Source organism: Vanessa cardui, chromosome 8 (genome assembly GCF_905220365.1).
Source record: "Vanessa cardui chromosome 8, ilVanCard2.1, whole genome shotgun sequence".
Taxonomy (NCBI): domain Eukaryota; kingdom Metazoa; phylum Arthropoda; class Insecta; order Lepidoptera; family Nymphalidae; genus Vanessa; species Vanessa cardui.
In genome coordinates this window covers 7349629-7363995 of record NC_061130.1, presented here as the reverse complement: position 1 = coordinate 7363995, position 14367 = coordinate 7349629, and the positions used below count along the sequence as shown (strand labels likewise).

General features: G+C 36.0%; 1 protein-coding gene across 1 annotated transcript; it reads left to right on the top strand.

Moving 5' to 3' along the window:
• The first annotated feature begins 13344 nt into the window (after positions 1-13344).
• LOC124531764 (craniofacial development protein 2-like) lies at positions 13345-14088 on the top strand. The gene has a single exon (XM_047106286.1). It carries the CDS (start codon positions 13345-13347, stop codon positions 14086-14088), a length of 744 nt encoding a protein of 247 aa, XP_046962242.1.
• The last annotated feature ends 279 nt before the right edge of the window (positions 14089-14367 follow it).

Sequence of the window (14367 nt, the reverse complement as noted above, 5' to 3'; positions counted from 1 at the left end):
ATATAGGTTTTCCTCCAATTTTTAATAATGATTAAGGTTTAATTTTGTCCAATGGGCTATAGTCTTTTATTAAACACTTAGATAATGATTGCTTAAAACGTTGCAAATCCCGTCTTTAATCGCTAGCGACTGGTTGAGATTGTATCTGGAAAGGGTACAGAAAATGAACAGCTGCTCAATCTTGTTACGAATACAATTTTAAATAATAATAATAAATACGCATGTTATGTACTTTGCTTGCTTTTTTGGGTTAAGTTCAGTTTAGCTTACAAATATTTTACTGTGAATCACAAATAATTAAACATATTGTATATTGATGTCAATTTATTTTTAAGTTATAGATCATACATTTAATGGACTTTTACAAATTGATCATTTCGACCCAAATTATGGATGCAACTATATAAGCGCGAGTGTTTATGTATTTATACGCATGTATTTACTTTATTTATTTGTATATTAGTATGTTTGTGTCAGTATGATTGGAGTAAAAAACAGACAAAAGATAACGAGAAATTGAATAATATAAATTCATTGAGAAACAAAAACAGAGTTGATTAAAAAGAATCCTGGTTGTTTATAAAAAGACATTGGCCGGCTCCCATTCAATTCGGTCTTGTCGACTACATTAAACTGATTGCTGCAATTAGCGAATGGTGTAATTCTCGTTTTTCAACCGTCTCCCCAACAGTCTTTTACCTCCTCGCCCCCCTGAGGAAATTACTTGAGCTCCTTAGGTCACGGCGACTTTCCTGGGATTAAATAAAATTGACTTTAAAATAAATTGTTTCAGAATTTCCATTTCGATCCGTATAGTTGTCGGTGTTTTGTATCGATTATGCTTTTAATTATGGTAAGTGGATTTCTAATTTTATTTTCTATGTCATTGTTTGTATTATCCGTCGTCGCTGTGACGTTTCATTTGTTATAATGTGATTACCTGCTTATGTACTAATGCTACCACTCTGAACAATTGGCCCGCGAATTTTGCAAGCTCACGTCTGTAAACAAAGTTTACGAAAATGAGTTTTGTTTGAAATAGTTCTGGAAACCTGTTTCTAGTTTGGGGGATAGTTATAATATTTACGTGCGTTTGCTTTAATTAGAAGTCGTAATTTTGAAATGTTGGGATTAACTACAGAAACTAGATGTAAAATTATACATTTGATTTGATATAATATGACCGCGGGAATCTGAAAGATTAAGTCTACGAAATTTTGATCCTTTATAGATCTATTCTTATTTGGTGGTCCTAATTGATAGTACGTGACTTTTGTGTTTCAATAATAACTAATTTTAAAATTATAATAATTGATTTTATCTTTATTTTCAATAAACAGCATTAGTGTAATTTTAGCTGCGCGAAAATTGTGCGATAATGATACTGTTTTATAAAAATAAGGTTAACAACAGAACTTTTTCTAAGTTTTCCAATTTATTATGTAAAAATAACATGGAATGGATTTCAATAGCACGAATGGAAAAATACGCATATTTTTACTTTGAATGGTATTGGACTAAACCAAGTAGAAATGTGATGAGAGCAGAACCGCGAATGTTAGCTACATGGTAGGTGGTATTACCCTCCTCATTCTAGCTTCCGTATTCTGCCAAATTAATTTAATGTTTATGTATGTACATATAGTAAAATGCTTGATCCATATTAAAGATTATAAATGTACGAAGATTCACTAAGAATCACATTAAAGAAATAAAAAAATCTATAACAATAAAAGTTTTTAAAGTCCTTTAAGATAATACAATTATAAAAATTGTTTTATATCTTGTATTTTTATTTTATTGTTATGTCGTATCAGAGCTATCAATCTGCTTAGAATAAAGTAACGGAGATTATTTATAGAAACAGAGATATGCTTAAAATAGATTAGGCTCAAATTTATCACAGGCAAAACCATTGTCTTTAAGCATTTGGGGGTTTCGAAATGCATGCCTTCCTAACAATGCACAATGTACGGATGTACTCACTTTATCTTCTACATTATATTTCAAGATAATTATTTTTTCAAAGATTGATTGAGTATTTCGTACTTAATGACTCTGCTTTCCGTTTTAAGAAAAGCGTACAACATTTTGCCCATTAAAAATATTTGTAAATTGCAATGATTGTCAGTAATGCATCATTATTTTAAAGTAGCATTTAAAATTAAAAAGCTTAAAAATAATGGCAAACAATTATTTCATATTCTAGAGAGATCATTTAAATTAATTTGATTAATTCGATTTCCGACGGTATTATTCGGAATTCGAATCAAATTATCCTAAAGCATACAATGTCAGAAAAAGCAATTATAAATCAATACAATTACTATTTTAATGAGGTATTTACTCCGAGGTTCTCATGAGATATGCTTTATGCCTTATTATTAGTTAAATATCATAAAATTAAATATCGAAGTCATTTTATTGAACATTTATTTTTACCATTACGAAACTGGATCATATAAAATCTTAGCAAAATATAAAATAAGCCGTCAATAGTATTCCACGTAAAAGTCAAACCACAGTGATTGCAATTGATTTCATTGGTAACAAACACTATCATACTATTTATAACAGTAAATAAATAAGTCTATATTCGTATTCATTCATATTAATGTAAAAGATAGACAAAGTAATCGAGATATAAAATTACACAATCAAGGCCTGCGAACTGAAATACACCTGGAAATGATTTAGCAGTGACAACTCGAACAAGGGTTGTGCGGCACATTTAAAGGCAGTAACGCGCTTGTGATATATTTCAGCTGTGTCCGAAACAATGGAGGATCTAGTTGTTCTGTACATACGTACGATGTATGGCGACAAGCAGCGCGAAAGTTTATTTTGTTTTGATCTATAGGACGTTATGTTGACGGAGTGTTTCCTGCATATCATTTAAATGCCTCGTTGATGTAGTTTATTTGTATCAACCTTATACATTTCATATCTCGTAATAACTTCGCATTTACATATAATTCAAATGAAATATTTTTATACTGTATGCTTTATGTGTCGATCTTACTGAAAAAATACATTTTTACACATTCCCGTCCCTTTTTATTTGGAGGGGTCCATATTTGACCTCCCGGCATCGAGTGCATCGGAATATCCACTGAAAAAACAATCTGATCCTCAAAGAGTTCAGGCGCAGGCTCCACGTGCTTTCCAATATATGTGATTACACAACACCAAATCCAGACTGCGGCTGCTACTGAGATTATTTCTTTTTATCAAAGTATATACTATATATAATAACTTTAATATAAATAATATTGAATTAAAGGGACCCACTTATATCAGTTCAGATTGTGGCGGGAATCTTTTATAGCTAATAAAGCAAACACAATTTACAAGTTACTTACTGGTATATTATTTCAAACTCTTTTTTACAGATACACACGCCTCGTATATTGTTGTACACGTTTTATTCTCTTAAGAACAACTGCGAATTGCGGTTTACCACAATTACCCCCAAAGATGAACTGCCGAAGTTGACACCATGATGATAACTTTAGCTTACTCGCCATGAAAGAAATTCGCGGAAACCGGAAGTATGTGTTTGGTATGACCATTTGCAAAAAAAAAACATTACTTGCAAATTATTTATCACGTATTATCATAATATCCTTAATATTTAATAGATTATTGTACAATAATGCTAATATCGTATATTAACATTATTTTCCATTTTCAGATACTACTTTCTTCAAAATTCAAAACATCATTTTATCACGAATCCATTTTGGATATTTGGTCAAAAATAGGATTATCTAGAGGATAAATAGGATATTTAGAGATTTTTCACTCATGTTTCATTCATAAAATATAGAAATAATAATGGAATGGATGGAAAAATACAGAGAACACCTTAGATTTTATTATTTTAGGTCGTCGTATTGTCATTATTGTCATGTCATACATACAACAGATACATATCATACTACACACACATCTATAGTGGTAGTGCCACGCTGTATACCTTCGGGTTACAGCCGAATGGGCCGGCACGCCCGGGGAAGTACCACTCTCTCCCTCGCTGTGGACTTCTGCAACATAAGGGGACTAAACTCCAACCTCAACGCCGTTCATTACCATCTGGAAACGGCGAAGCCGGCCTTGCTCTTTCTAACCGAGACCCAGATATCTTCTCCTGCCGATACGACTTTTCTTTCGTACCCTGGGTACAAATTGGAACATTCCTTTGTACCACGAGCTGGGGTATGCCTTTACGTCAGAGATGATATCTGTTCTCGACGCCTCGGCAGCCTGAAGGACAGGACCTATCGATTATCTGGCTGCGTGTAGACTGCGATGACCATTCGCGAATCTATGCGTGCCTTTATAGGTCCCATAGCGGTAATGCCGAAACCGACCGACTGGTTGAGCACATCCAATTGGCTACAGATTCCATGCTGCAGCAGATTCCATCCGCAGAGATCATTATTCTGGGCGACTTTAATGCCCACCACGCTGAGTGGCTCGGCTCACGCACCACCGATCATGCGGGTAGATCTGTTCTGGACTTCGCTCTAGCATATGATCTGACACAACTGGTCAACTCGCCAACGCGAATACCGGATGTGGAGGATCATACACCTTCCCTGTTGGACCTTCTGCTGACTTCGCATCCGGATGACTAACAGGTTACCGTCGACCCCCCTCTGGGCTCGTCGGACCACTGTCTCGTCCGGAGTACAGTGCCGGTTATGCGGTGCTCACGGCCTCGCTTTGTTGGGTGCCGCCGAGTATGGCACTACAAGTGCCATACTCGGCGGCACTGTTTGACTTCCAAGCAGGATACATTAATTGAAATAATTGTATTTAATTAACGTGACGTTGTATTTTTTAAATGTTAAAAAAGAGTAACTACTGAGTTTCTTGCCGGTTCTTCTCGGTAGAATCTACTTTCCGAACCGGTGGTAGCTTCACTTAATTGTAAAATGACGATTCAAAAGTGCTTATAAAAGCCTACTTGAATAAAGTTTATTTTGATTTTGATTTTGAAGTCAGCAGATTGGGATGGGATGCGGTCTTTTTTTGCATCTTAATCATGGGGGCAGATCTGTTTCTCGCCGGATGATCCGAACGCTGCTGCTGACTCTGTTGCCGATGTGGTGCTTCAGGGTATGGAACTATTCATTCCTTACTCTGCAGTACTCATCGGTGGCAAGTCCCAGCCTTGGTTTAGTCGCTTCTGCAAAACGGCATCACGCCGAAAGTGGGAACGCTATCAAACCTGGGTCAATGCATCTGCGTCTCGTGATGTAAATACCAGCGCATTCAAAAAGGAATATAACTCTGCCTCTAGGTCCCTCAAAAACGTGATTGCTAGGGCGAAGACGGAGTACATTGGCAGAATTGGCGAAAGACTGGTGCGCCTCCCTTCAGGAACACGTGCATTCTGGTCTCTCGCTAAGGCTGTCTTAGGGAATTTCTGTCAGCCTTCGTTTCCATCTCTACACAGGGACGGTGAGTCATTGGCCCATACCGCGAAAGAGAAAGCTGATCTTTTAGGCTCTCTCTTCGCATCAAACTCGACTCTGGATGACCAAGGAAAGTCTCCACCGACAATTCCGCGGTGTGATACCACGATGCCGGAGGTTAAATTCCGGTAAAGTGCAGTTCGCAAAGCACTTCTTTCCTTGGATATTCATAAGTCGAGTGGACCTGATGGCATCCCACCAATCGTGCTACGGACATGTGCTCCCGAGTTGGCACCGGTCTTAACGCGTCTTTTCCGGCAATCCTACACATTAGGCGTCGTCTCGAACTCCTGGAAGACAGCTTTGGTGCACCCGATCCCTAAAAAAGGCAACCGCTCAGATCCGTCCAATTATAGGCCTATAGCCATCACCTCCTTGCTCTCCAAGGTAATGGAGTCCCTTATTAACTGCCAGCTCCTGCGGTATCTAGAGGAGAACCAGCTGATTAGCGACCGCCAGTACGGTTTCCGTCGGGGTCGGTCGGCCGGTGATCTTCTAGTTTACCTTACTCATAGATGGGCTGAAGCAGTTGACAGCAAGGGGGAGGCATTAGGAGCCAGCCTGGACATAGCGAAGGCCTTCGATCGCTTCTGGCACAAAGCGCTTCTTTCGAAGCTTCCTTCCTTTTGGCTTCCCGGGAAATTATGAAATTGGATTACCAGCTTTTTGGCAGATCGGAGCATCAAGGTCGTTGTCGACGGTGCATGCTCCGACTTAAAATTCGTCAATGCTGGTGTTCCACAATGCTGCGTTCTATCACCCACTCTGTTTCTTCTGCATATCAATGATTTGTTGCAAATCGGGAACATTCATTGCTTTGCAGACGACAGTACCGTTGACACCTTATACACCGGCCGCGCTAATATTTCTCGGGAAAACGTCGAAGAGAACCGGAACAAACTTGTGTCTGAAATCGAGTCTTCATTAAACGAAGTCTCGAATTCGTCGTCTAAATCTAGTCCATTTCAACCCCAAAAAGACGCAAGTTTGCGCGTTAACCGCTTAAAAAACACCATTTGTCGTATCTCCACGATTTGAGAACATTCCGATAGCCGCTACAGGTAGTATCGGAATACTTGGCGTTGATATTTCGAGCCTCGTTCAGTTCCGCGGTCAATTGGAAGGCAAAGCCAAATTGGCTTCAAAAAAGCTGGGCGTGCTCAGCAAGGCGAGACAGTATTTCACGTCGGCCCATCGCCTAAAACTTTACAAGGCGCAAATTCGGCCTCACGTGGAGTACAGCTCTCACCTCTGGGCGGGTGCTCCCCAGTACTAGCTCCTTCCATTTGATCGCATCCAACGTAGAGCGGCTCGAGTTATCAACGATCAAGCCCTTTCCGATCTCCTTGATCCTTTGGCTTTGCGTAGAGATGTCGGATCACTCTGTATCTTCTACCGAATTTTTCACGGGGAATGTTCCGAGGAATTGTTCGGATTAATCCCGGCTGCTGAATTTCACCTCCGGACATCTCGCCAAAATTCTAAGTTTCACCCGCACCACCTTGATGTCCGAAAATCCACAACAGCGCGATTTCTCAGACATTTTCTGCCTCGCACAACAACTTCGTGGAACCAGCCTTCGCCGGCGGTTTTTCCGAACCGATACGACATGGGAACCTTCAAGAAAAGAGCGTACACCTTTTTGAAAGGCCGGCAACGCACCTGCAAGCCCCCTGGTGTTGCAGATGTCCATGGGCGGTGGTAGTCACTTTACATCAGGTGAGCCTCATGCTCGTTTGCCACCTATGCCATAAAAAAAAAATAGATATAGAATACATTTTCAAGTTCTCGACAACGATATCGCGTCAATTCGATGTCAAATGTTGTTTATTTGAATCGAAACAAGGTTAATTAAATACCATTCATTTTATTTTTATTATTTTTTTTTTGGCTTAAACACTCTAATGTAAAAATAGTTAAGTGTTTGTTGTTATAGAAGACGGTGATATAGACTTAGAAAATAAATAAAATGAATTTTAATTGTGTTTATTATTAACATAACACACACACCACAAACTCTTATAAAAATATAATTGTCAATATTTCTAAATCATTATAATAAGGTAAATCGTCAAACTAGTTTTACCATTGAAAAAATACATAATAATTGTACGAATAAGTCATTAAATAATAAACAAGTGACAGGCGACCGCTGTTTCTATCCTGTATTTATTCGTATTTGGTAAATATTCTAAGCATGTTAGTGTCACAGCACCAATGCTACACGTAGCATATTACTTTGCCTGAAATCGTGGTTTAAGTTAAAGCACGATCTCATAGCCTTTAATGTAAAGCTTTTTACTTGATTAAAAAGCACCTGTTATTTTTGTATTGACCTTAATTAGAAATAGAACAAACAATAAGTTTTCTTAATTAACTTTGTCTTTGACTTATTCTTTTTTATATACTGTAGCTATAATGATCTTTAATTTATTGAACGGACAAATTATAATTGGTTTTATAAATCTAGGTCAATGTAAATTAAATTGTTTGTAATGTCAAGTAAAAAATATTAATTATGCATTATATTTATTCACTTTTTTGAGTTAGGGTAACTCCGTAAAGTCCCAATATATTCACGGTTAAACTTATTGTTTTTAAATTTGTTGTATTGATTATTGGTCGTGAATCTGTTTAAAACTAAAATCATTTCTCAAATAGTATCTTGATACTTTTCGAAAGGAAGAAAAACCAAATTTTGTTAACCAATCGTGGTAATATTACGATTAATAAGTTACAATATTTCTTTTTTTCTTAACATAATTAGTTTTCGCTCCTTATAAACTTCGTTATATTTTCTATTGATTATTTATACTGCGCTACCAAACAGGTTTTACAATCGCACTTTGAATTTATATCGGTGAAACTGTAATACTTTGAAATAAAATAAAATTAATGATAAGACTTGGGTAAAATTCAGTTCTGAAATGTTTCAATGCTCGTAAGGTAAACCAAAATTCAATAATAAACAGTGAAATCGATGACGTAAACTGATTGTTTACTTCGATAATAATCTATTATTGCAAACAATTTGAATAATGTTGTCGTAATCATTGTCGGTTTCTCGCTGATTAAATAAGATAATATAAGATTAAAGATACTCAAACACGCTAGCGCAGTCAGGCTATTCAAATGAGAGCCTTTAAATTGTAAAACATACTTCAATATGCGCTGATATTTACGGAATGGCTCTAGTGGTCCAGATTTTAAAACGCGACAAGATTCCACCATTACGTAAGTCACCACTTTTAAATTAAGTCCAAATCGATTCTACGAAATAGGTCCGTGGTTAATCCTTACTCTTTGTGTTTCATAAGTTTTTTATACGTCATATGTTTTAAATTATTAGTAAAATACAGTTTAATTACCTCCATAAAAAAAATATGTTTAATTTTAAAGACTTCTTGTCTCACTTGAAGGTTAGAGCAAAGAGAAATCTGATGTGTGTTTATGAGTCGGAAATTACTATTCGTGTAATTAAAAACGATATATGTTAAGTGAACAAAACTTGTTTTGTCTTAGTGCCTGCAGTTATACTAGCTCATTCACTCTTCAAAAACCAAAACGTACAGAGTTCTGATGTTTGGTGTTAGAATAACCGTTCAGTGGGTGGTACCTACCCAATCGGGTTTTCACAAAGCGTTAATATAAGTCTTTGTTATTATTTGCAGTTCCATGTATGTATTAACACTTATATAAAAAAAAAATTGAATATTAAGTTCAAAATAAAATGAAATATTGAAACATCCTATGTCAGCGTCATATCATAGAAGTAAAGGTTCTTTTAAAAAAACAAGTCTACTAATTATAGTGATTGATTATAGAGTATAGAGATTGATTGATTGATAATCTATTAGTCAGAATATTACCTTTCATAATAGATGAAATTGGAATTAAAGCGTTTCATCCATACTAAGATTTCTATTTCCTTGTCGGCGAAGCGTAGGCGAGTTGCCCACAGGGAATACCACCTTGAACCGTTACTCTAAATGTCGCTAGGTAATCTGGATTAATATATCACGCAAGACCTAAATACATCCGAAAATAAAAATGCATGCCGTACATGCAACAGTGGCTAGAATGCTTTTAAAATATATTTAACTAGTAATATCCGTTAAACATTGTGTAATTTAATGACAATCGGTGAAACGGTGTAGAAGTTAATGTGAAGCGCCATCTAGCGAGTTACGGCAACACGGATAATGTATAAACCACCTCCATGATAACTGTTCAACCGATTACAATGTTCATGGTAATCGGTTGAACAGTAAGTCTGTTACTTTTGAACAGATATACTGTACAAAGTGTTGCGCACATCAATCATTTTTATTTTACATAATGATGTAGTATTGTGTGCTTTAATCAAAAGTTACTTTTAAATATCGAGTAAGAATATTATGGATTTCAAAATTATCACGCTATGTTAACGATAAATTTTCTGTATCGGCCCCCTTATACCTACAAAAAGTATTTAATAAGAATATCTAATAATATGACAGTATGTATAGATTAATTTTATATTATCATGATTTAAAATCTTTAAAAATATTTAACGTTTACTACGTGATGTAATGAGGCCTCTATCACCTTTACATTGGCTCTGTAAGAGGTATTAACTATTCTATAAGCCGTACAACTAAGCAAATACGAGTATATAACAGGCAATCTCTTGAAACCACAGACTTTCGTTGAAATTGTGGAATTACCTATCGTTATATCGATGGAATAATTCAAATCCTATTGTACACTGAAGTTTATATATCATTTATATAAGCGTATGTAGTTATCTAGTTAAAGATATCTTTGATTTTGTATTTGATTACAATGCCAAAGGTCGGTAAAGAATATGTATCAGGAGTGGTAGTTACTTCCCATCAGATTAGCTTTCTGCCCGTTTGCATCCTGTGCTATAGAAAACTTAGTTTTGTATATGGGGAGATAATATAGGTACGTTTGGAACACATAATAAATATGTGTACTATTTTTTAAGAGTCACACTAACTTATTAACGAAGCAATAACATTTCAAGAACATTGCTCAAGATATCGTAATTGAATAAGAACAATCTACACACGCGATGGAGCGAACAAAAGAACCCATCGAGGGTTGCTGGTTAACTAAATAAATTGAACGTGACGGCCTATTTCGTGCCTACTTGTATACTTGGTTGTTTGAAAAATAAAACGAGAACGTGAAGGATAACCAAGTTCGTGTATTGAGATAGATAATAAGACGTGCTTCCTTTTAACAATATTGATAAAATAATTAATTCAATTGTGCAATATAAAGGGAGTTATTATACTTACGTGTACTTATATTTAGCTTTAGATTGAAAATGCAGATCACTCATTTGTCATATTTCATTAAGGTATATAATACTGAAATCATAATATAAGTTTATTAAAATAAATATAGATATGATATGTTGAAATAATATTGGCAAAGTGCTTAATAATTTAAAAAAAATATGGCGTTATTAAAATAGTATTTATATATACATAATATGTATATGTTTTATTGCATAAGCTTGTTGCCTACGATAATATGAGGTTTTCAATATTGTTCAATTGGTTGAATTGCGTCAGTTAACACAAAAGGCAACGCGTAGTAACGAAGTTTAACTCTCGTATATTGACGGGGATATGGGGTTTCGAATTGCGAATAAAATATACGTTGTTCTCGGGGCAAATAATATTCAATGGGGCTAGAACAGAATTTAATGTGGGCAAGAAAATATTTCGAGGAGCAGAAATAATATAGTCACACTTGACTTTTGAATCTGGCGGTGTAAAAGTCAAGTGTGACTATGTTATTTCAAAGAAAATTTCTGGGCTGTTTGGGTGAGAAACAGTATTGATCACCAATTTTGAATGTTTTACAAAATTATTTTTGAAAATAAAAAATTTATATCGGAGGAAATGGCGGAATAGTTTTTTGTATACATTTTAAATAACTTCTAAAATTATATTTGTTTGAAGTTTATTATCCTGTTAAATCTCATTAACACATACGAAGTTGATATTATAATACCCATTGCATCATAAGTCACCACCAATCAGAGTCGAGGATATGGTCCTTTAGCGGTGTCGAGGAGTCATCTTAACGTTTTGGCGGGTAAGTGGTTATGTAGTCTGTGACAGGAAATTGTCCAATACGAATAAATAAATAGCGAGTTGATGGATCGTGATGAATTATTGGAAAAGTGAAAATTAAATAATAATATTTTTGAGTAGAATTAGATGTTTGATTGATGTTCTATGTTAATAGCTGTGAAGCAATAATTGTGAAGTGATAAACATTGAGTAATTTTATTTTAATCTTACGAAACAATTTATTATTATGATAGATTTCTGTGCTCGCATCAATACCGGTAACGTTTACAAGACCTGTAAACACTTATGAGGATGTCGAAGAGAATATTAAGATCTAAGGAATCAATTATATTGAAAGAAGGTTTGAAACTTATTCCTCCACGTTGATCAAATGCGATATACGCAGGTTTTCTAAAAAGGGAAATGTTTTCCTACACTGCTGAGCTCGAGATGAATTGTAATAGATTTTTATTTCAAACTGTGGTAAAAATTTTATTAAAAATCAATAGTTTTAATTTTTTAAAGGCGCAAGGACTTTTCGGCAAGGCCCGGCAAGGTCAAAGTCGACATCGGCTATGCATAACGCTGATTCTAATTTATAATTAAAGTTCGATTCAAATGTCAAAAGTAAAGAATCGGCCTGTAAATTTACGGCTATCGGACTAAGAAGATTGGTAGATATGAAAGTAGCAGATTTTTATCGATTTCGACGCAGGTTGGTTTCCTTACGAGAAATACCTTCACCGTTGAGCAGGAAAAAAATATATATATTACATTAATATACGCAATAATAAAAAAGATTTGTACCTGTGCACATTGTTGCTGTATGTTTCCACTTATACTTGCTGATATATGGGAATGGGTTTAATGATTCACATGCGTAGTGCTTCTATTGCTCTTCACTTTATGAGATTTTAACTATATTACATTCACAGCTCTCAGATCATTGACATCCTATGAAACGCGAAGTAGGGAATGTCGGTAACCGCATATCAACATTCGTTATAAGCGCTTTCATGTGATATTGAATTTATTATAATGCATTCTATTCAGCGAATATATTGCGTTCCATATCCACATTATTTAAAAATGTTTTGTATTCTGAATGACAATCCAATCTAACTGAAAATAGATTTATTTTGAAAGAGAATAAATATAGCTAAAATAAAAAATATATAATGTACGTCACGGGATGCTGGCAGATATAAAACATTGAAACAATTGTTGCTTATTGAAATAATTTATAATTATAGAATCAAAATGAAGTTACGTAAATAAATAAATAGACCTCCCTAATAAAATAAAAATAAATATTATAATTATAATAAAAAGGAACGAAATAACTATGTTGTATGTGACACGCATACACTAGGGAGGTGAAATCGGTGGTAGAAAGGGGGCAAAACGGTATAAGAAAACGTCATGCCGTTTGCTATCACTACTGGGTATATTATATTGTGATGATATATGTGTTTTAGATCGTGCTACTGGTCTCTGGGTAGAACGATAAAGAGCTGTTTTAATCAACCACGTGTACTTTTCAACCCTGACACTGGCAGAATTGTGAACCTATTGATAGGAGCCATAAATATAAAAGTTGAATTGAATAGTAAGAGGTGACTAAGGATTTATATTAGGGCCCAGTGCATATAACCTGCACTTTGGGCTACCCGCACGGTGGCGGGTAAACCACCACGATAGCATTCCCAAGGAGGGTTAGTGTCAGGCAGGCGGCCGACTTTAAAAATATAAGCCGAAACATTTACAGCATGGACAATGAAAACCATAAGAATGATAGGGCTAGGAAGTACCCCACAGGCGACGCGCAGGGGCAGCACCCGGCTCCTGTGGGAAATGGACAAGGGTTGTCGCACAAAAACGGGCGGGTGCGACGTAAGAAGCGAGCTCGAAGTGTGAGAGAGGTAAAATTGAGGTGTGCGAGTTGGAATGTAGGAACGATGTCTGGAAAAGGAAGAGAGCTAGCAGATGTTTTGAAAAGGCGACGGATAAATGCGTGCCTGCAAGAGACAAAGTGGAAGGGTGCAAGGGCTAGGGAAATAGGAGAAGGATATAAGTTATTCTATTGTGGAAGTCATGGCAAGAGAAATGGTGTGGGTGTAGTTTTAGATAGTAGGTTGAAAGAATGTGTGGTTGATGTAAAAATAGTGAATGATAGACTCATAGCGATTAAATTAATTGTGGATGGCGTGACACTGAATTTAATAAGAGTATACGTGCCACAGTCATGCTGTGAGGAAAGCGTGAAAGAAAAGTTTTGGGAGGATTTTGATTGTCTGCTCATGGATTTAAAGGATAGCGAGGAAGTCTATGTGGGTGGTGACTTTAATGGCCATGTAGGAAAAGAGAGTGATGGATATGAGAGAGTGCATGGTGGTTTAGGATTTGGAAACCGGAACGCTGACGGCGTGGCACTTTTACAAGCTGCCTGTGCCTTCAACCTGGCTATAACAAACACGTGGTTTAAGAAAAAAGAAGAACACCTAATAACTTAAAAGAGTGGCCACCACGCGACACAGATAGACTATTTCCTAATGAGGCGGTGTCAAAAACTGTAAAGTGCTGCCAGGCGAAGCTTTAGTCACCCAACACAGACTTATACTAATGGATGTTAAATTAAGTGTTCGCCCAAAAACAGCCGAACACGGCCCCCGTGTGGGTCCAGATGATATACCAGTTGAAGTATGGAAGATATTAAAGAGTGAAGGATGTGGTTGACTTTATTCTTCAATAAGTTGTTGCTTGAAGAAACCATCCCACAAGAATGGTGCAGT